Here is a 20,936-nt window from a genome sequence, read left to right as displayed (position 1 = left end):
TGTGTTATAGGTTACCGATTTACAATTTACATCATAAATCAATGTCTGATTATTTTAATGCAAAATGTTTTTAGCTTCATTTTATTGCACTAACGGTTTTAATAACACACTATAATTTGCTCGGATGAAGAGGTGATTGGACAGCTCTTACAGAAATTTTTAATTACTGTCATTAGTGGCTGCAATCTTATTCTTTCTGCAGAGCTGAGATACGTTACTGCTTTGTGCCACAGGTACTCTGCGGTCATGAGAAACTGTACTCTCCCTTTCTGCTGAAATACTCGTGCCTAAAAGAAATTAAAAACCAACCAAACAAGGAGCATAAAGTGCACTGTCCATAGTTAAGACTGGCAGTGTGTAGCCATGGATGCGGCACCGGGAGTGCTGTGGGCAGAGAAGAACATCACTGCAATGCCGACAGCCAAAAGCTGCAGGGCGATGTGGAAGACAGCTCCCTGAGGGACCAAAGGTCACATTTGCTCTTTCTGACAATGGAGCTATTGTTGCTGGAGGCCCATGCTCTAGCTACTGCTTGAAGTTCCTAATATGTCACCACTTTCGATTTCCCTGGGCAGATGCAGAAAGCATTGCACACTGAACCTACTGCACACCCCTCTGTAATTTCAGCTGATTTCCTTAGCAGATCTTCCAAGTGCTGCTTACATGTACTGATAACTCATTTCAAGGAAAGCCGAGATTTTAAAGCAGACTTTTTCTTGGCAGCACCCCAGGGGCGAGCTCGCCAGGCAGTTCAGGGTAGAACAGACCTGCCAAGGGGACACAGGTGTCCAGCAAGCATGCAGACAGAGGTCTAAGTATAAATCTGCAAAAGTGGCCATCCTCCTTTTTGCTTTGTGGCAGTGAGTGTCCTTTTGGGGTTGCAATCAACCTGGGGCTCAACACAGATTTATTTTCCTGCCTTAGCAAGAAAGTCAACAGCCCCTCATTGATCCCCTTTGCCTGCCCTGCCAAATGGATTTCAAATGTCCTGGCCAGTTTCCTCACTAAGTCCCTGCTCTGGTTGATAAATTTTAAAGCCAATTGATTACATATGTTGCTTGGAGAATGCTGTTTCCATTAAGCATTAAATGGAAAATTAGCTGCAGTCTAAAGCATGGATTCAGCTAGCCCATCAGTACTCCATAACATTTTATATGATGCTCTTAAAAGCTGCAGAGGTTGGTTATTTTCTAGTAAAACCCTGACACAAAATGTTGATAAGAGCTGCCATCATTGAGAAACGGGATCTCTTTTTCTGTGTACATAGTCTAGTATTTGTAATTTTTTTTTTCCTTGAAGAAGTAACTCCAGGCTCGGGAGGCACCCCTCTGCTCCCGAGGGGTCTTGGCAGGACACCACCTGGGAGGCAAAGCTCCGGGAGCACTGTGTGTGGGATTGTTTGCGGGCTGGTGTCTGGTTCTCACTGGCTGTCCCTCACAGCCTTTTGTGTGCCATGCAGGTAAGTGTGTAATTAGGGGCTTACTGAAAATGGAGACGCTTTCACATGGCAGCTTGCAGCACGCCCACAGAAAATATAAAACCTCGTCGAGTGCTCGTGCGCCCCATTGTGTTGCATCCTAATGACAGGCTCGGGCCTGGGGGCCGATACATGGTTCGCTTTACACGGGCACAGGTCTGCGTGCGGGCCACACGTGCGGGGCCTCCTTCCCTTGTGCCCACTGACAGGAGATTCGCCTGCTGCCAGGAGGGCTCCTGGAAACACTGAGAGCGGCAGCCCCGCTCCAGACAAGGATAAAGGGAGGATTATGGCAAACAGCAGAGCCACAAATCCCAAACAGCTTCTTTGGGCCTCTCCCGTTCCTATTGCTGCCAAGTACCGGCTGTGCAGGCCTTGTTGTGCTGTGCGTAGCGGCTGTATTGGATTTAATGTGATACTGCAAATGTCACATAAAATGGTTTACAGTGACTGGAGATTTATTTTCCTCCAGCCTGCCTTAAAGTAACATCTTGTTCGCAGAGTAACACAGCCAACTTTTTTTTCCCCTAAAATCCTATCGCACTGCTGTCACCGTCACTTTGCTCCGAATGCTGCATGGCACTGGTGAACCAGCAAATAACCCAACAGCTACGACGGCAATGCAGGAAAGCCTGCGTGCTGCAGGGTGGGATTCTGCACAGCCTGCACACGTGTTTGCCTGCTGGGCAGAGGCTGCGGCTGGAGGGGCCCATGGGGCACGAGGGGTACGCAGAGGCCCTGGGGGCTGCGGGGACGTGGGCCCCATCCTTGCTTGGGTGGGGATGTGGGGGACACGTGGTGAGAACAAGCCTGGCCCTTGAAAACTGGCAGTTGTGTGGTAGTTTATTATTATTACTATTATTATTATTTTATCATCATCATCATCATAATCATTTTATTATGGTATTTTATTATTATTATGGTGTTGTTTTTTATTAATTATTATTATTATTTTCATACAGCGGTGGACAAAAAGTACTGGTTTGCCATGTAAATGGAAAAAAAAAGAAGAAAAAAAGAGGCGCGGGGACCACCCGGGCTGCCCGGCACCTCCCCTCTGGCACACACCGCCCCCAGCCCGGGAAATTTTCGCGCCACACGGCCCGGTCCTTGCAGCTCCACAAACCCCACACCTCCAGGGAAAAAAATAAAAAGGGGGGGGGGATCCCCGCACCGACCCCTCGGGGAGAACACCTTAGAAAGACGGTGGTTTCCCCCCCGTAGGGGTGCGGGGTCGGGCGCGGGGCGCGCGGTGCCGCGGCGGTGCGGGCTGCATCTGCCAGGACGCGGGCGCCGAGGCGGGAAAGGCGCCGGCAGGCCCCGCCCTCCCTGTCCCCGCCGCTTTGGCGCGAACGTTGAGTTCCCGCCACGCGCCCCGCCGCCAACATGGCTCCGCCGCGCCCGCAGGTGGGCGCCGGGACGGGACCGGACGGGACGGGATGGGGGCGGCCGGGGGGCTGCGGGTGGGGCACGGGCCTGGGGGGGGGGCCGTGGGGGGCGTCCCGCCGCTCCCCGGCACGGGGGGACGGCACCGGGAGCGGGGCGGGTGGCTTCGGGTGGCTGGTTCCTGCGGTGGTAACGTGCGGGCTGGGCCTCGGGACGGCTGGTGGGGGTTTGGGTACCCGGGAGGGGTGAGCGGGGTGTAGGGGGCCCCGGGAAGTGGCTAAAGCCCGACAGACGGGGTGTTCCGTCCTGCTGGTGGAAATTGACGAAGCTGTCTGCAAGAGTCGTGTTAAGCCCTTAATTAAAGGGTCTTAGCTAATTCCTTAACAGCTACAGCGTGCTTGGTGTGTGCCTTACCTTCGGTGTGGTAGATCACAGCAGCTTTCTAGAGAGGCTGCTTGTGTACTTGTACATCTTTCCATCATTGTCTATAATGAGTGTGTTTAGACCATGCTGGAAACATGTGCGTAACAAGTGGAGAACAATATGATTTTTGTGTGCGTTTCTCCCTCATTGCAGTCATAAAAAATATTTTTGGATACCAAACAAAACTCATCCATAACAATGATCAGAAATGTGTGAGAGCAGAACCTATTCCCATGTCTAGCTTTGGGAATACTTGTTGTGATTATGATGACGATGATTATGCTGGTGTGAGATGTTTTGTATCATGTCCAAGCGTGTTAAGAATTCTAAAATGTTTAAGCCTCCTAAGCTTCAGTTTAACGACATGTCTAAAAGCTTACAGCTGGCTGCCCCATTAATGGTGTTGTCACTGTTCTTTACAGCGCCGAGGTTGCTGGGGAAGGAGAAACTTCACGGCGTTCCGAAATACAAAGCTGATCCCCATGGAAACGTCCTCATCCTCTGATGACAGTTGTGACAGTTTTGGTTCTGATAATTTTGCAAACACAGTAAGTACGGTACAAGAACAAATAAAACTGAGTGTGCAGTGCTGGTAAAGACCCGCATGTTTTGTGCATGATTAAAGCTGTTTGCTCTGCTTACAGTTTTGTATGGTAGTTATAAATCTATGCTATGTGCTGTAATTTCGTTTCACTGTTCGCTAGTGCTTCTAGGTGGTGATTGTTGGAAGTAGATTAGCTATTTATTCTAGCCTTTGAAATGTCACCTAACCTAACATGCCTGATAATTTGCAACTGCAGTTTTGAAACCACTTATAAATCCCCTAACTATTTTTTTTATTGAGAAAGCTGTTTGCTTGTATTGCACTTGTAAGTGTGAATTATTTTATGTACAACTAAAGTTAAAGGATACTTTATTCTTCATAGAAATGCAAGTTTAGGTCGGATATTACAGAAGAACTGGCAAAAATCTTTTATGAAGCCTCTGATGATGAATCCTTCTGCGGCTTTTCAGAAAATGAGATTGAAGATGCATTGGTAAGACAGTTGATTTTGTTTGGCAATTTTAAATTTGAATCCTTTCACATTCTTAATCGAAAAATAATGGCAACTTCAATTATTGTCAGAAAGAACCATTGTTTCATTTAATGTAATATACCATCAGTCTAAGTAGCCATAGTTGCATTTTCTTTTTGTTCTTCAATGCAAAATGTTATGCTAGCTCACGGACTCCAGCAAACCTGAGAAAAATCTCTGTGTACACTGGCATGCATTCAGACCTGCACTCTTACAGCGTAACAGGAAATGCTGTACTGCTTGAGAGCACTGTAGAAATAGTCATAGGTGGTGACATCCTGACTTAAGTACAAGATCAGGTTTGTAAGTGTTACCATGTTTGACATAAAGTTTCTGTTGTAACTTTAGAACCTACTGAGGAATAACTAGGTTAGCATCTGATTGAAAGAAGATGTGTACTTGAGTTAATGCACAGCAGTAAGGAGAACAAGTAGGAGACAACACTAGAATAAATATGTGTGAAAAAGGAATCAATAGCTACACTTAAATGAACAACTGGGACCAAATATGTGGTTTAATAAAACCCCGTGTAAATAAGAATTGACGCTTGAGACCAGTGAAGACCTTTACACTGAAGCAGGATGTTTATGTATAGGACCAAAATATGACTGTCTTACTGAGTCTAAAACTGAAACCCTATCGGAAAATGGGCTGTTAACTAAAGAAACTATTTCTTGTCTTCATCGGACCCTTGATTCTTGTAGAAGTTCTTGTCAAGGTATCAGAACTCAAAGATAAGAAATTGTTGGAGTTTTATTCATCATTATTTAATTGACTAGTGTTAGGAGGAAGTTTTCACTTGCTAGCAATCTCACAGTATCAGTGATAGATATCCTTCACAGTTTACAAACTTGGTTCTGACCTGTGATGAGAGCTGAGTAATGGTTTTTTTTGTTTTTTTTTTTTACAACCAAATACAGTATCTTGAGAAATTGAGCCCTTAAAATGCTATTCTTTCTCAAACTCGCACACAAATTATTTTCACTGCTAGGCCTGCAAGTGACAGCTTAAAATTGCTGCAAGTGAAGCAAGGCTTTTTTTCTGATGTAGTACAGCATGGGTCTCCTTGACAATTTTTTGCCTTTTTAAAAATTAAAATATACTAGAGCATAGGACCAAAAGCTTAAAAACAAAAGTGTGTATTTCAGCCAGATTTCCTCTTTTACCGCCCCTGAACAAAAAACGGTCAAACTACGTAATTGCAGACCAGCTCACTTGGATTTGTACGCTTCTATTCTGATTTGTTAACAGAAACTGGAACCAGATTCAGAGGAGAATGATGGAAGTGCTGAAAGTGAGGTAGCTCAAGGAGTGCAGAAATACCCTGCTCCTCTAAAAGTAGCTATGAAGTTTCCACCTCGAAGATCGGAAAGGAGGAAGGCTGAGATGGAAAGTCTTCCTGAAAAGCTGATGCCTGCTCCGGATTCAGACTCTGATTCTGAAGAAAAGGGCTCTGTCTTTTTAGAAAAAAGAGCTTTAAACATCAAGGAAAACAAAGCAATGGCAAGTACTCATTGTCTCCCCCCCCTTTCTCGCTGCCTTGATTCTTGGAGACCTCTTTGGTTATTCAAATTAACTCATAATGTATTCACATAATTCCCATTAGAGGAATTTGTATTCCTATTATTTAAATCTGATACTTTATGTTTGCTGGCACATGATAATCCATAGGCTAAGTCCTTTAGTAAAAATCCTAATATTGAAGGCCTATTCCTATTTAGGCTTGCAGCCTATTAAGTTCAAGTGTTTTCAAATTATCTGCAGTCTCTAGAACATAAAAATGAGACGTAAAAGTAAAAAAGTTGAATGGCTATGCTTCCTGCAAGTAATTGTACTTCGAGCCAATTGCCCTAATCTAACAGTCTGTAGTAGCACATAAACTCCCTTTTAAGGCTCTGTTTCCTTTTCTTTTTTCCTTCTATTGTTAGCTTGCAAAACTAATGGCGGAGTTGCAAAGTGTTTCTGGTATCTTTGGTGGGAGAAGGTCATTGCCAACTGCCAGTCAAGTAAGTATTAATTTAGTGTATTTGCTTTCAGGTTTCTGGGTCTCAAATTCTTGAATTACAAAAAAGGACTCTTCATTAAAAGGCTTAATAAACCCTGGACATCAAAGTCCAGATCAGAATTGCACGTCTGCTTTAGTAAACAATAGTCATTGTGCAATTCTCTGTTGATTTGGCACTGTATGAATTAATCCATTCAATTTTATAAAGGCCTAGGTGACTCCACTGGCCAATAAAACCAAATGAGATGCTGTATAAATGCCTGTTTATAGAAAGGCTGGAGATAAGGGGGGTGGCCAAAGCCTTGAAGCTCAAGTCTGAATATTCTGTGACTTTGAAGCATTGGAAAAAAAATGTTTTGTCCTTAAAGTAATAGGGTTGTGAATCAGCAATGAAATGGATTTCATTGCTAATTTATCTGTGAGTTGTGTGAGGATGGGAGTAACGATAAAAGTGGAAACTTCTCATGGGTATGGGTTCTGCTGCTGTGTGTGCGAATTACTGTATATCTATCTGCATGGACACAAAAAGCTGCTTTTGTCTTGTTCTCCACAGCTAGCAGTACATTCAAGATGAATTTACCTAGGATGTTTTTTACCTTGTGTTTTCTGATGGTTGGGGGAAGAATTCTTTTTTTGGGAAAGAAAGAAAGCAGGCATGTCTTTTGGAGGCCGAATGCGTAGTGGGGACAGGAGCTGTTGCTTAATTAGGGGCTTTTAAATTTTACCAGGGGCCAAAGCGACTTCCAAGACGTTCATTACCCAGAAGTGCGTTGAGGAGGAACCCAGATCGAAGTTCTCGGCCTCACACAAGATCCAGGTCTCTGACTGAAGGTCCTCCTACTCCTTTACCAGAAGAGGACGATGATGACCGGTACTTCCTAGTGAGAAGAAGGACAATGTCTGATGAATACATGGAGGTAAGTTGAGGTTCTAGTTCTCCAGCTGCAGGTTGCTATTGAAGGTGGTTTTCTATCCCTTCAAGAAAATAGAAATTCATTCAGAGCACCTTATCCTGGATGAATTGCTTCCTTTGTACTCCAGCAGAAATTAAGCATGCTCCAGTGGCATTTCACTTGATCTGTCACCCTTCAGATGCTAAAGCAGCATAGATATTGAATATCTTTGCAAATCTCTCTCTCTCTCTCTCTCTCTCTCTCTCATTTTTATATAGAAAGATTATTGAAACTTTAGCACTGATTTGAAGATTCCCTTCTTTTTGTGTAGAATGTTTGCTGAATCTAATCCTGACAATTTTGTGTCTTCATTATTCAGCATGATGCCCAAACTCCCAGGAGGGGTCACCGTGGTGCCATGGCTCTTCCACACATTGTGCGCCCGGTTGAGGAGATAACAGAGGAGGAGCTGAAAAACATTTGTGGATCTGCAAGAGAGAAAGTGTATAACAGGGCCATGGTAAGTATATTCCGACTTTGTGAAATGCACACTTCTGTGAATCATTTGCCTGTTATTCCCTGCTTGTGGTTAGCATCAAATAGAGCAGACTCCCCTCCTCACTGATAGGAGGGATGTGATTTTGGGGAGAAAATGCCTGAGGTCTTAAAACGTCATCTTCTGTCTTTCCCTGATTTATAGAATGGCCTTTACCAAGCCAGTTGGTTTGCTTTAACCCTGGAACAACCATAATACATAGGCAATACCAGCCTGTGAAAGTGTTTGTTAACAGGTACCTAAGATGTAATGTTAAAAGTCTCTATTCAAACTTGTGAGGTGGCTTTCTGTTCCAGGATAAGCACTGCTAACTGCCAAAGACTGCTTATTAAATGCTCTCTTTCCCTAACTAAGGAGTTATTTTTAATGTTTTGTTTCCTGAATTGCTTTCACCATATTGTAGGGATCCACCTGTCATCAGTGTCGCCAAAAAACCATAGATACCAAGACAAATTGCCGTAACCCCGATTGCATAGGGGTACGGGGCCAGTTCTGTGGGCCGTGCCTCCGCAATAGGTACGGGGAAGACGTCAGAACAGCGTTGCTGGATCCGGTAAGACAATTTTTAACGTTGGCCTTATTGTGCTTAACTTGAGCAGAGAAGTACATTCGTTACACTCATAGCTAAAGAGTTGTTTGCAGTGCTGTGATACATAATGTGTTCTTAATTTGATTCAAACTGAATGACAGAAAAAGTTACTAGTTACGTGGTTCTATTTACAGGAATAAACTATGAGAGCAGAGAAGCTGACAAAATATTCTTATATTTGAGCATCAGAATAGTGTTCTCTATTTTACCTTGCATTAGTGCTTAATGTAGTACAGAGAATTGTATTGTGGACAAATTTAATTGCTACTGTGGGCTATGGAAATGGTGCAGGAGTTGAGCAGAGCAGAATGCTGCCTGTGGTTATGTGCAAAGAAGGCAAAGGAGAGTTTAATACCTTAGAGACTGAAGAGTTTGGACTCTTCTGTACTGGTGACTCCTGCAGCACTGATGGTCAGTGTAAAACTAAGTGGAGAGCAGGATCATCTTTTAAGTCACAGTTGTGAATCATGTCTGGCATTCTAGCTCAGTTAAAAAGGATGTCTGTCTTTCGTCTAGACCTGGAGGTGCCCACCGTGTCGTGGAATCTGCAACTGTAGCTTCTGCAGACAGAGAGATGGCCGCTGTGCTACAGGTGTGCTGGTCTATCTGCCAAGTACCATGGCTATGACAACGTCCATGCCTACTTGAAAAGGTAAGCATGCTATTGTGTCAGTGGCGTGGCTCTACTCTAAGTGGGATAAGCAGCTGAAAGCTAGGGGAGAACTTTCCGTTCACATCTGTTTGTCAGGTAGATGTCACAAGACTAGTCCACATTGTCTTTGGAATCGAGGATTTTTCCAACAACACTTTTCAGACATGTTTGTTCTTAACCAAAACAAGTGGTATATTCACTCTGTCTTTTTGCTTTTAACATGACCTGTGTTTATTGTCATGACCTCCACTAATGTGTCTAGAGGCTTTCCAAGCAGTGGTTTGCTATAAACTAACTCAAGTTTCTACTTGTCTTTCAGTCTGAAACAAGAACTTGGAATGGAAGACTGAAGCTGTGATTGCCTTTAAATTACGTACTCTTTCACCAATGCCATATTATTGCCTACAGTGAATCATTTAATCAAATGAGATTACAAAGCCAGTGCCTTTGTTCCCTCCCCTTTGGGGCAAAAATAGTGTATCTCAGTGCAAATCACACTTGGAGAAACTGTTTAATGAGGGGCTTTGCCCACAGGCCATTGTTTTCTTTTTAAACAACTTTTGCAAAACAGAAAACCGGATAGCATCAGTTCTTGCTTTCATGCCAACAACATTTTTTTTTCTGAAAGAAGATGGGACTTTAAGCCATTGGAGTTCTATTCATGCAGTAATCTGTGCTGCAGGTTTATTTATGCTTTGAAGTTGATCACAAAAAGACAGAGATGCTCTGAACATTTCAGGGCATTGTTCCCCACAGAACCAAGCAGGGAAAGGTGTGTGCTTAACTCCTGGCCAACTTCTGCTGCAATAGACTCTTACTGAACATAAATGATCAAATGGAAGCTAACAATTCTCTAAAACAGCAACTCATTTTTAAGTTCAAAAAGGAAGCCCTAAAGGTTGCGGTCGAGCAGTCTCCAAGCATTAACATTTGGTTTTATAGAGTACTTGAAGTGCACATTGGCCATTTTGAAGGAGATTCTTTAGCGAGTGACTTAAATTGTAGCAGAAGCAACTGGGGGTAGGCACTTTTGTTCTGTGTTTCTCAGATGAGAGGAGGCCACTGCTGAAAGCTTCCGTAGCACTGCACTAGAGTTGTCTAGTGATGACAGTAATCTGAAAGTGCTGGTATGCATCACAGTGACCGCTTAAATTACTGTTGTTTTTTTGGGTTCTCTTTTCCCTGCTCTTGCTGCCAACTGAAGACTTGCTTCTGTGCAGAATCAGCCCAGGTCCTGGCAAAGGAGGATGCTTGGCTAAGTAGAGGAGTAGTGGTTGTTTGGCCGTTGACCAACTACAAGCGTATTAAAGGTGGCAACTTGTTGAACTCTGTCAGGAAAAGGGGCAATGACAAACAGTCATTGGAATCAGAAGCCTTAGTTTTCTTTTACCTATGAACAAAATGAAAAAGTAAGGACTTCATAATCTACAGTCCAGCTTAAAGTGAATTACTCTTTCACTTGCATAGAGCTTCGCAAACATAAATAGATAATGTTCTCAAAAGACATACCCTGGCTGTGGTAACAGATAAAGAAGAACACTTGATCAAAAGGCTTTTAAAAATGAATAAGAAGGGAGAAGTAAAGGTTGCGTACAGTTTGTGAGCACTTATAAATGTGATTAGTGCTGTGGTCTCCTTAACAGTCCATCCATACTTCTATTTGTATCTGGCTCCCTGTGGTCGCAGAAGGGTATTTTGCGTGATGTTGTTAATGAAGCATGAGTACAGCAAAAACTGAGCTGAAGAGTATCTGGTGTTGCATGGACAGCGTCTTCTATTCTACAGCAGTGAGTGTGTAAGGTGCCACAAAAATTGTATCTGGAGAACCACAGTGTATAATTGCGCTTAGTTTGGTAATGGAAACTACTGTATAAGCTTTGTATAAGGTTTAGAATGCAATGTTATGCGTAATATACAGTTGAATAGTAGGGAGAATCAGCTTGGATTTATTGAGCACTAGAACAAAACATGGCTTTTGACCCCTCTGCTTGCACAGTATGTGTACTGTGTGTGTATATAATGACCCATGATTTATACCTTTCTGGGAACTAGATCAGTGTGTGTGGGAGGGGGAAGAGAGAAGAATTCGGACACAAGATACTTATGTCTCAGACTGAAGATCTGTTTCATAAATCATCTGTGCTATTGAAAATCTCCTGTCCTCTGTTTTTGTAGCGTGAAGAGCTGTGCAATCTAAGGTGGAGTGTGATCTACCCTCTAGGTACATTTCATGAAGAAGGAACTCTAGAAGTACATGTTCTGACAGATAAAGAGTGATTTTTCTAATTGCTGGTCTTCCCTTCTGATTGCTAGAGCTTGAAAGGACTGTGCTAAAAGCAAACCCTTGCTTTGTATCCTGGAGCCTGCTGTATTAAGATTTTTTTCATCTGCAAAGCTGTATGAAGGTTTTTATTTTGAAAATAAAAATTTTCTGGGTTAGAATTTCTTGCCTCTTAATTGTTCTTAAAAAGCCCATTACAGCTGCACTTAGTTTTTACCACTTTTCAGATAAACTATTGCATGTACAGTTGAGAAGTACAGGAGTCGGTTACTCTCATCATACATGGAGGAGCAGCGTGACTATGTCTTTCTCTCCCTAGTCCTGTGCTAGCTTTGATAGTCGTGCTGTTTGAATTGAATTGTCTGATAGTTAATGACTAACTTGGGGTGATGGAAATACAGTTACTGAGTTCAGGCAAGATGCAGATGTTCAGAACCTTCAGCCTTTTTTCTTCAAGCTAGATGCCTACATTCATCATGAGATGGAGAGGACGATATAGTTTGACACAAGTAGAAGTCAGATGCCTGCTACTTCCCCCCATTAAGTTTAGAGCTGTGTGTTAAAGCAGAGAATTAACCAGGGACCTTGTTTGCAGGCTGGTAGTGCACAAGACTGTTTCTGATACTTCTTGCTGGAGTCACTGTAGCTTCGTCTAAGAGAGCAGTTAAAGGAGGCTATGGCAGAAGATTCCACGAAAATTGTACTGAGATGGTGGAAACAGGAAAGTGATCGAGCAGAGTGTCTGAGCTGCCCATAATACTCTAATGGTAAAATCCTCATTTCATTACTATCACCAAAAGCTTTGTACAGATGCTTACCTTTCATCGCCACTGGTGACATGAGAGAAAATTTGTATTTATGTAGTGTGTTAGTTTTAAGGTTTACATGATGCTGAGGTATCTCAATCCAACTCTTCCCCCCAAGCCTCTGCACCACAGCTGCTTAAGTATTGTTGATGTTAACCTGTCAAAGGACTCATGCTTTATATCTGCAGCAAGTCGGTGGCAATTTAAGATGCTTCATGTGGAGAAAAGTCTAACTATTGGGTAGTTTTGAAAACAAAGATGCATGGAAGCAAAATCACTGGAAGAGGAAGAACAGAAGAATGAAGCTCATGGATGAGGTAGAATGACTTAACTTATTATTGAAAAAGGCTGCATGAGTTGATGATTCCCTCACTACTTTCAGCTCTAGGGCAGGCAATCTTGCATCTAGGTCTGATAAAACTTCCAACTTTTTTCTAAAACCTGTTATAATCATTTATAATTGCTGGAAAGGATTAATAGGCAAATTGCACTCTTAAATTTCTTGGACCTTTGTTCCTTGTGCGTTCTTAGGGGTGGATGGAAAGGGCATTTGTGCCTATGAAACAGTCTGCGAAGTGATAGTACTGGAAGGGTGACCAATAACTCCTTTTTAATGTTAAATATGTAAATATAACTTAAAGCCTGCTTATGAGTCAACTGTTTTTTCACATTGATACAGTATCTAGAGATGGACAATTTTCTCCTTAATATCAGAAGATTCTCTTAAAGTAATATATATTAATATATATTTTGGTTCTTCCCCGTCTCTCTTTCTTTTTAATTTAACCATATGTTGAAGTGTTAGGTCTCCTCAAGTGTATTCCCTTGAAATAAGGATTTTTGTCTCTTAACCTATGAAGCAAAATGTATTTTTCCTTGTGTGTAAGCTACAAAAATAGCATTAAAGAATTACTTCACAGACTGCTAAAGTAACACGCGCTGCACATTCCAGAGCAGCACATTCTGCTGCTTAACAACAGCTACATTAATGTAGGGAGGTGCAATGCAAATTTAAAAAATACACATTAGCTTTGGAAACGACTCCCTCTGCCTTCCCAGCTTCATGGGCTAAGGTATCTTTTATTTGTGTGTTTAAAAAATCTTATATATAAAGAAAAGGAAGGATGTGATAATACAAAGCATACATAGCAGCATTTGCTCAGGTAGGTTAAAGGGATCAAAAAGGGCAAAGCAATTGCATCTAGTTGGAGAAGAGCTTTGTGCTGTAGGTTAAGGGAGTACAGCTAGCTTTGAAACCTCACCTGTAAGAGGCAATGTGAAGGCGTAGTTCTCCACATCTGATGCATTTGGCAAGAGAGTCACCCACTGACCTCTGCTGGCATAAACCAGCCTGTTCTCTTACGGCGTTCTGCGAGTGCAGCTCTTGCATGGCTAATGGCATAAGCTAGTATGGAGATTTTGGAAGCACCACCTGCCGTTCGCTAATATTCTTGGCCATGCAGCTAGAACAAAGTGATTAGAAGGATATGGCTTCCTCTGTCAAGTGTAGGCTGACTAGTCTGTGGGGTCCTGAACTCCAGCACCATGTAGTGCCGTGCAGTGTCAGAGAAATACATGAGTGCGTCAGCTCCAAGTGTTACGTGAGGGCATCGTCACATCTTCGTGCTTAGTTCTCACCCTTTTACCAAATAAGCCTGGGACCCCTAGGTGGGTGCCTCAAACAAAGAAAAACAGCCACCCACCCTTTGGAGTGAAGGGGAGTGAAAGGTGGGTGCAAGCTGTGAACGCAAAGGTGTAATGGTCAGTGCTAGTGGTAAGGGTCTTGAAAGTGGAAGGGGGAGGGCAGGACAGGAACCCTATGGTGACTGGTATTTTAAGAAGCTGTGGATACTGAATTTGTATGAAAATGCCTAGAGGACAGAACTACAGGCATGTTAAAGATCTGCTTGCTACCACCAGTACAGGCTTCCTTCTGACTGGAATTGAACCTGCTCTAGTTGCAAGGGTGACAAACAGTTCTGTTGCATTTAAAAACAAACAAACAAACAAACAAAAACCTGCACAACCAGAAGACGTGGTATGGTCAGGATGGAGTAGAAAGGTATCGAGTCAGTCTGCCTTTTATTAGTAGTACTTCAACAGTATTTCTCAGTGCTGATTGCTTAAAGTAGAAAAGCTTAAATCAGTTGAACTGTAGATCCTGCTGTGTTGAGCCCTACTCATACAATCTTTCCCCTGGAGTATGTCTGCAGGTACAACTTACCTGCTCCTGAAAATGGAAACAAAATGTTGCTAAAATTATAGCTTTGTGTTTGGGCTCAAGTTAGCTTTATATCCTTATCTGTATGTTAATATCATTGCAGGCAGGGAGAGTGAAATTGTGTCCTAGGCTGTGTGAAGAGGTTTAAGTAACAGAAGCCTATGGTAAGCATCCTCATACTGTTGTAATCACATACACAGTAACAAAGCAATCCTACCAGCACCACTTCTGTTGGCCTTGTTTTACTTCCTTTTAATTTGAATGCCCACATGAAAGTGGTATGTTTGCGAATCGTTATATAAACTGGGCACGCACAACTGACTGCCACAAGGGCTGGGGATGAGAAGGCTCCTACCAATATTAAAATTCATATATCCTTCCTGAATATCCAAGCAAGCACCTGTTTGAAAACAAAACAACTGTAAGACTATATTGGAAATTAACAATTTTAGAATTCAGAGTTATGTAGACATATTCTATTACATTGTATAGCTGAGGTAAAACAAGTCCAATCAGCGTCAACCATTTGGTTTGGTAACATGAAGATCCACTATCTTTAGATGTGCTCTGAAGTTCCAGATCTAGAAGCCTGGTTATGTTACTACTCAAATGTGAATGAACTTAAGCACTCTTGCACGATTCTCTTTTTATATAGCTTATTAGCAGAATTTAGCAGTAGGAAAGATCCTATTTCCTAGTGCTTTTGTGGTGTGGGTTTTTTGTTGTTAGGTGTAGGGGGTGGGGTTGGTTTGGGTTTTGGGTATTTCTTTTTGAGCCTGGTTATAATGCGAATACAAGTGATAACAGTGAATCATCAGGGAAAAAAAAGCCCTTTGGAAATAAGCCAGAGTCAAATTCTTTTCTCGTGCTCTGTTCAATCTGCTTCCTCTTTAAAAGAAAACTTTCACATTAGCAGAAAAATAAATGCTTAGCCAGAGTTCTTTTTGTGTCCCTTTCAGCAGGGAGAAGGGGATGAGTGTGCTGAGCTCAATGCCCATGCTGGCTTCCTCCTGCCGTGGAGAGTTAACACTCTAAAGGCTTTTTCTTCCCCCTTTATTTCTGTTTTCATTTAATTCTTATGATAAAGTTTCGATGTTACATTTTTGGTATTGGAAATCAAGCACAGAGTTTTGTTGTGAGGAACTGACCTGCTTTGACATAATCCCAATTTTCTCTAGGAGAACAACTTCTAGTTTTCAAAGAGTTGCTGGGGCTAGAGAATAGCGACTGTGCTACAGACCTCTTGAAAGTAGCTCCAGTAAATAAGTAAATACCAGTATCTATGGTAGCTGTATGTCCAATACAGCATACAGATGCAGCGTTCTGTCAAAGCCTTCTGCTATCACTTTAAACAAGTCACCTTTTCTGCAGCTGTTAGACCAAAACACCCTTCATCCACATACCTGAAGGCTGTTAAAAAAAAAAAATTAAAAATTAAAAAAAATTGAATGTTCCTAATGTGATCATAACTTACTTTTATCAAGACATGCAGATTTTCCATAGCAAGGAGTAATGCTCTTTTTTTCCTTGCTTACCTTACAGGCATGGATGGTAGACAGCCTTTCTCCTTGCAAGCAGAGTAAGTCTATTTCTTAGTCTTAATAAGTACGAGGTAAATTTTAATGGGCTAAATTTTGCGTTATAGCTGAAAGAAAGTAGTTGAAAATATTGCAAGCAATCAGGTGCTGTTTTCTTTCTTACATCTTTTTTCCAAAAGGTCTAAAATGCAATGTCTAGCATGTGATTTTTTTTTTCCCCAGTTCTGAGGAAAAATTCTGCTGATGAGATGGACAGTTTGTCTGATACCATGCTTAGCTAACTTGCTAACTAAGGCTGCCTGAAATTTAGCATCTGGTTTTCCCTGCATACATATCACATTATACTTTTAGCATTCTGGGATCTATAGAGACTTGATTCTTGCAAGTTCTTAGGGTTCCCTGCCATGGAATGCTATCAGCCTTGCTGGAGTACCCTTGTTTCCCGTATGCCATGGCCTGCTATACAGTATGCAAGGAGATGTGTGGATTTTGTAAAAAGGATTCTTAGACATGTCTATGACAAACAACTCAACCTCTTCCCTGTAGTTAAAAACACCTAAAATCTTTTTGTGCCTCAGTTTCTGAGCACTATTTTCCTGTTGTTTGCTAGCCATCTAATCCATGTCAACCTTATCCCTCAGAAAATACAAGCAGTTAGAGTAGGAAAGATGCTTGAGTTGTCTCACCACAGTAGCACAGGGCACCTTACTATTACTTTTCCCTGTAGTCATACTGAGTTCTGCAATACTGTGTTTAGCATGTTTCTGAGACATGGAATACCAAAAATGCAAAGGAAGGGAAGCTGTCTTGTAGCTGCCCTTTGTGCAAGGCTCATTGAGCAAGTGCCACCAACCTCATCTGGTGGGACAGGTGAAATTGCATTGTGTTCAGCAGCCTACCTGGAAGCACAGATACTCATCAGCTAGTGTTGATGAGACTGAGGTTTCTCCACACCTGTTGCAACGGAAACCTGGGTACCAATGGGACTTCATGAGAGCAAAGGTCATGAAATACATCATGAAAGTATGTTTACGTCATGAAATACAGATACTCTGGACTAAAGCAGCAACTAAGGTGGATCTAGTCGTAAGGTCCTGTGCAGAGTTAATTGCCTGCAATTTATTCAGAGGTAGCGTGTGGGGAGTGTGTTGGTGATAGTGAGGCTGTTTTGGTGACATACAGTTATAAATCGGTAACTGCACTGTTCTCCTTCCATTGAAATTTGGTGGAGGCCAGATCAGAGTTCAGCCACAGTGAAGAGACAGTGAAAGAAATGGAGCTAAAAATCTCACGACTTCCCAGGTTTCCATAAACTAAGCAACAAAGGGAGAAAATACAGCTAATTCAAAAATGTCTATTAAAAAGAAAAAAATAGCTCTTTCAGTCATACCAATTGCCCTCAGTGACTTTGGGTTTGCCCACACACCTTTTGCTCTTACCTTAAGTGAAAGACTCACTTAAAAAAAACAAAACTGCACAGTACAGCAGTGCTATTTGCTAATGTAGATAAATTTACTTAAAGACGATATTGAAGTAGTGCAGGAGCTATAGAATCAGAGCTATATAACATGGTACCATATAGCTGGAGGTGCAAAAACATATTTAGATGATCGATATTTCAAGGTTTTTGTCCTGATGCTTAGCTCCTCTGATTTATATCCTAAGATATTGCCAATGTGTGTCTTTTGTTGCAGTTTTAAGAGGTTTATGTGTTAAAATCTGCAACTGCTGAAATAGGAATAAATGATGCTGGGAAGTAAAGATAATTTGCAGCTTTCGTTTGTAGTGTAGGTTCACATTCAGCATATCGCATATTTCTGTATTTTTCTTTAACCCGTTTCTTCTGATTATTGCATCTAAAAGCAAATGAAACATAAGGCATCACCATTTGTTCACAGGTCACTTCTCTGAGATAAAATGCTTTGTTATATCCTACTAATACAGCCTGAATCTTTTTGTGTCACTGATTTGCAAACAAAGCAAAAAGACTGTAGCCTAAATCAGGCTGCTTTCTTGAGGGCTAGGAGACATACACACCCTGGCTATTCCTTGACCTCCAGACAAACCCTTTATCTTTGCTAATGTGCATTATTTTACTTTTTGCAACAGATACCCCAATTTTTTTGCCATCTGCTCTGCTCCATGGCAATTGACACTTCAGAGGGTTGGCTATTTATTACTCCCTAGACATAGATAGGAATACAGTAAATTCTTTATAAAATAAAAATCAATACTCACTGACATACTGCGTATTGAAGAAAATAATTGTTTATGGCACTCAGCTTAAGCTGTTCTGGTAATCACGTTGAAAAATACAATATTTATTCATTAGATCAAATTTAATGAGGCCTCCTGGCAGTAATTATAAAAATTACTGTAGCAGTAAATTACTAATGAGTTGTGATGTGCTTCCTACCTGTGAGGAAGGACTGGGGGTTGAAAAACCTGATATCCAGACAACACTAGGGAGGGTGAGATCTTGAGGCTAGGAGTCATGCTCACAGCAGCGCGGAAGTTGTTCACTGCACCTGAATGGTAGGAAGGAAAAAAGAAAAAAAAAAAAGCAGAGACTCACAATCAGGAGTTTCACTTTAAACAGGCACTGAACTCTAGGTTTATTTCCAAACCAACACATATAGACAAGGGAACAATGTCATCAATAGGAGGAAGAGACTTATTTGCTGTATGTGCATTGTCCTGTCTACAAAAGCAGCTGAGGTGACCTAATTTACTCAGGTAGATCTTGGGCTAGGGATAATTTCTTGCTTTCTTGTTGTTAGAAAGTTTCATGGAAAACACTGCAAAAAAGATGATGTGTTCTTAGTGCCCTTAAATCTTCAGAACAGTCACCCAAGATGTGGAGCTAAGACAAAGGTTGAAATCCCCCACCAGTTTGCTTTGATGCAGGGAGTTTGACCCAGATTTCTTTCTTCTTCTGAGACAAAGCTTTAAGGAATGCAGAGGCTTTTGGTAGCAAATGGTCCACAGTATGAAGGCATAAAGGTGTAGAAATGGTGCTACTTCTGTAAAGCATCCAGGTTTCTGCTGAGTACAAGGTGTTGCTGCAACAGGAGAGCGTAGCTAGAGAGAGCAGTTCTGCAGCATGCTAAAATTAATGCACAAGTGAACTGGCATATAATTATGTTTCTGTAACTTGAAAAGGTGCCGTGGATTTGACATGGGGCCTTCAGTGTTGTAAAGCAGTGAATAGGCTGGCTTTTAGCAAATTTCTGCTGCAAAAGATTGGCCCTGAGTTCAAACACCTACCCAAAATCAAGTAGAAAAAGGTTATGAATTCTAATCTCTCATAGCTCTTATATATGCATATATAGAGGCTTAAAGAGCAGTGGGTGGAAAGTCTAGCACAATTAGTCTCTTCCCGATGCTGGTATGTTGCAAAAAAAGGGACTAATGGGGCAAAGATTCTTTCACAAGCTTGTACATGTGAATGTCATCTCCATCCTCCCCTTAAAGAAGCAGAAATTCAGGTCCATCATATATAACCTACTGCCAACTTCTGTGCAGAGGTGCTCACTTTGCTGAAGCTACAGGTTCCTCAAGCTTAAAGGGCTACAAAGAGTCGAGTATTGCAGTACTGAGTACCTCGTGGCATTAGCCTTGCACGTTGATAAATGTGTATGCTTAACAATATGTACAGCTGGGTCTAAAAAATTCTTAGAAGAGCTGCAGTACTTTGGCTAGTTCACCTCACCTATCTTGTTATTAAAATAAGGCTAGGGGCGATTTTGCTTTGATGTGATTAGAAAAAGCCAGCATCTCGCTGCCAACCAGAAATTAACCTTATCTAACAGCATTCACACAAAAAACACAGAGGCTGCTCTGCCTGTGCTGTTATGTCACCATGATAGAGCTAATGCAGTATTGCTGCAGAGGAAAAAACAACCAATTTTGGCTGTGAAGATGATATCTTGGCTGCTGAAGTGCTGGGTTCTTTTCCTAGTACTGCCACATGTTTTCTCAGTGACCTAAGGAAATTCAGTCTCTCCCTGTTTCCCTTTTTAAAGCATGGAAATCCTCTACAGGCTTTCCCTTGCAGTCTGGTCCTGTCTGGAGGAGGAAAAAAAAGTTGTTTTTTCTTTTTTTTATTATTAGCTAAACTGAATTTGGCGATGGACAGATGTTCACTTTGCATACAGCTGTGCTGGCTGAAGATGCATTTTTCTGTCTTTCTGGAGCTGTTGTGAGGCAAAATTAACACTGACAGAAAATTCTGTGGTCTTCAGATAGAAAACACTTTAGAAATAGAAGATATTGTAGGTTGGATTTTTGGAATTGCTGTCAGCCACAGCTACAGCTAAAATCAGTGAAAAAGACAGAGCCATGCACTACAATAATTTACATGAATGTGGTTTTGCATTGGTGGCATAGGAATCCAGATCAATCTGTGATAAAAAACACTCAGATAAATACAAAAGGTAGATGTGGGGGATTTTTTTTTTTTTTTTGGGGGGGGGGGGGAGGGGGCTTTTTTTTTCTTTTGTAAAGTGTGACATGTAGGTCTGAGGACTTACGCCCAGAAGGCTACAAGCTTTCCCCCAGGCTGGCTGACTATTGTCTCATAATGCAAAATGGGTTTTTAGTTGGTATTGTGAATTCTTACGTAATCTTACAGTGGCAAAATGGAAGCAATTTGCCTAATGTTTCTTCTTCCACACCTATGAAAATAATTTAACTGGGGGGGGGGGGGAATGCTGTGGAACTAAGCCCCAAAACCAGGTAACAACGATGAAGCTTTTAAAAGAGAACGTCTCACAATCTGACATAAGCAGTAACACTGTTGCTGTGCGCTATTACTATAATTAAATTACATTATGCTATTGCATTAAACTTAATCCGTCAGTAATACTGTACTTAGCAGTAAGATTTTGTCACATAAACATTATGAGACTTTAAACTTCTGCATTTTGTCTTGCAAACTGCAGGGAAAATACAGAAATTGGAGCAGCAGAATATAACATGAAAAGCTGTAGCAGTAGAAAAAGGCCAGCTGGTTCAACATGCCAGTCCTTTTA

General features: G+C 41.7%; 1 protein-coding gene and 1 long non-coding RNA gene across 2 annotated transcripts; both read left to right on the top strand.

The window, feature by feature from the left end:
* Positions 1-2,777: 2,777 nt before the first annotated feature.
* Positions 2,778-11,499, top strand: CDCA7 (cell division cycle associated 7). The gene is given in 11 exon segments (XM_040562042.1): positions 2,778-2,884; positions 3,709-3,834; positions 4,213-4,323; positions 5,614-5,865; positions 6,291-6,368; positions 7,096-7,284; positions 7,640-7,780; positions 8,220-8,369; positions 8,922-9,009; positions 9,012-9,057; positions 9,377-11,499. Coding segments are annotated over 11 exon segments (1,233 nt in total). The 5' UTR covers positions 2,778-2,863; the 3' UTR covers positions 9,408-11,499.
* A 2,737-nt stretch (positions 11,500-14,236) lies between these two features.
* LOC121072450 lies at positions 14,237-20,936 on the top strand. Its single transcript, XR_005821222.1, has 3 exons — positions 14,237-14,529; positions 15,908-15,944; positions 20,847-20,936. It is a non-coding gene; the product is annotated as an uncharacterized LOC121072450 (long non-coding RNA).

Source organism: Cygnus olor, chromosome 6 (genome assembly GCF_009769625.2).
Source record: "Cygnus olor isolate bCygOlo1 chromosome 6, bCygOlo1.pri.v2, whole genome shotgun sequence".
NCBI classification, from domain to species: domain Eukaryota; kingdom Metazoa; phylum Chordata; class Aves; order Anseriformes; family Anatidae; genus Cygnus; species Cygnus olor.
This window is presented reverse-complemented; position numbering and strand designations above follow the sequence as displayed.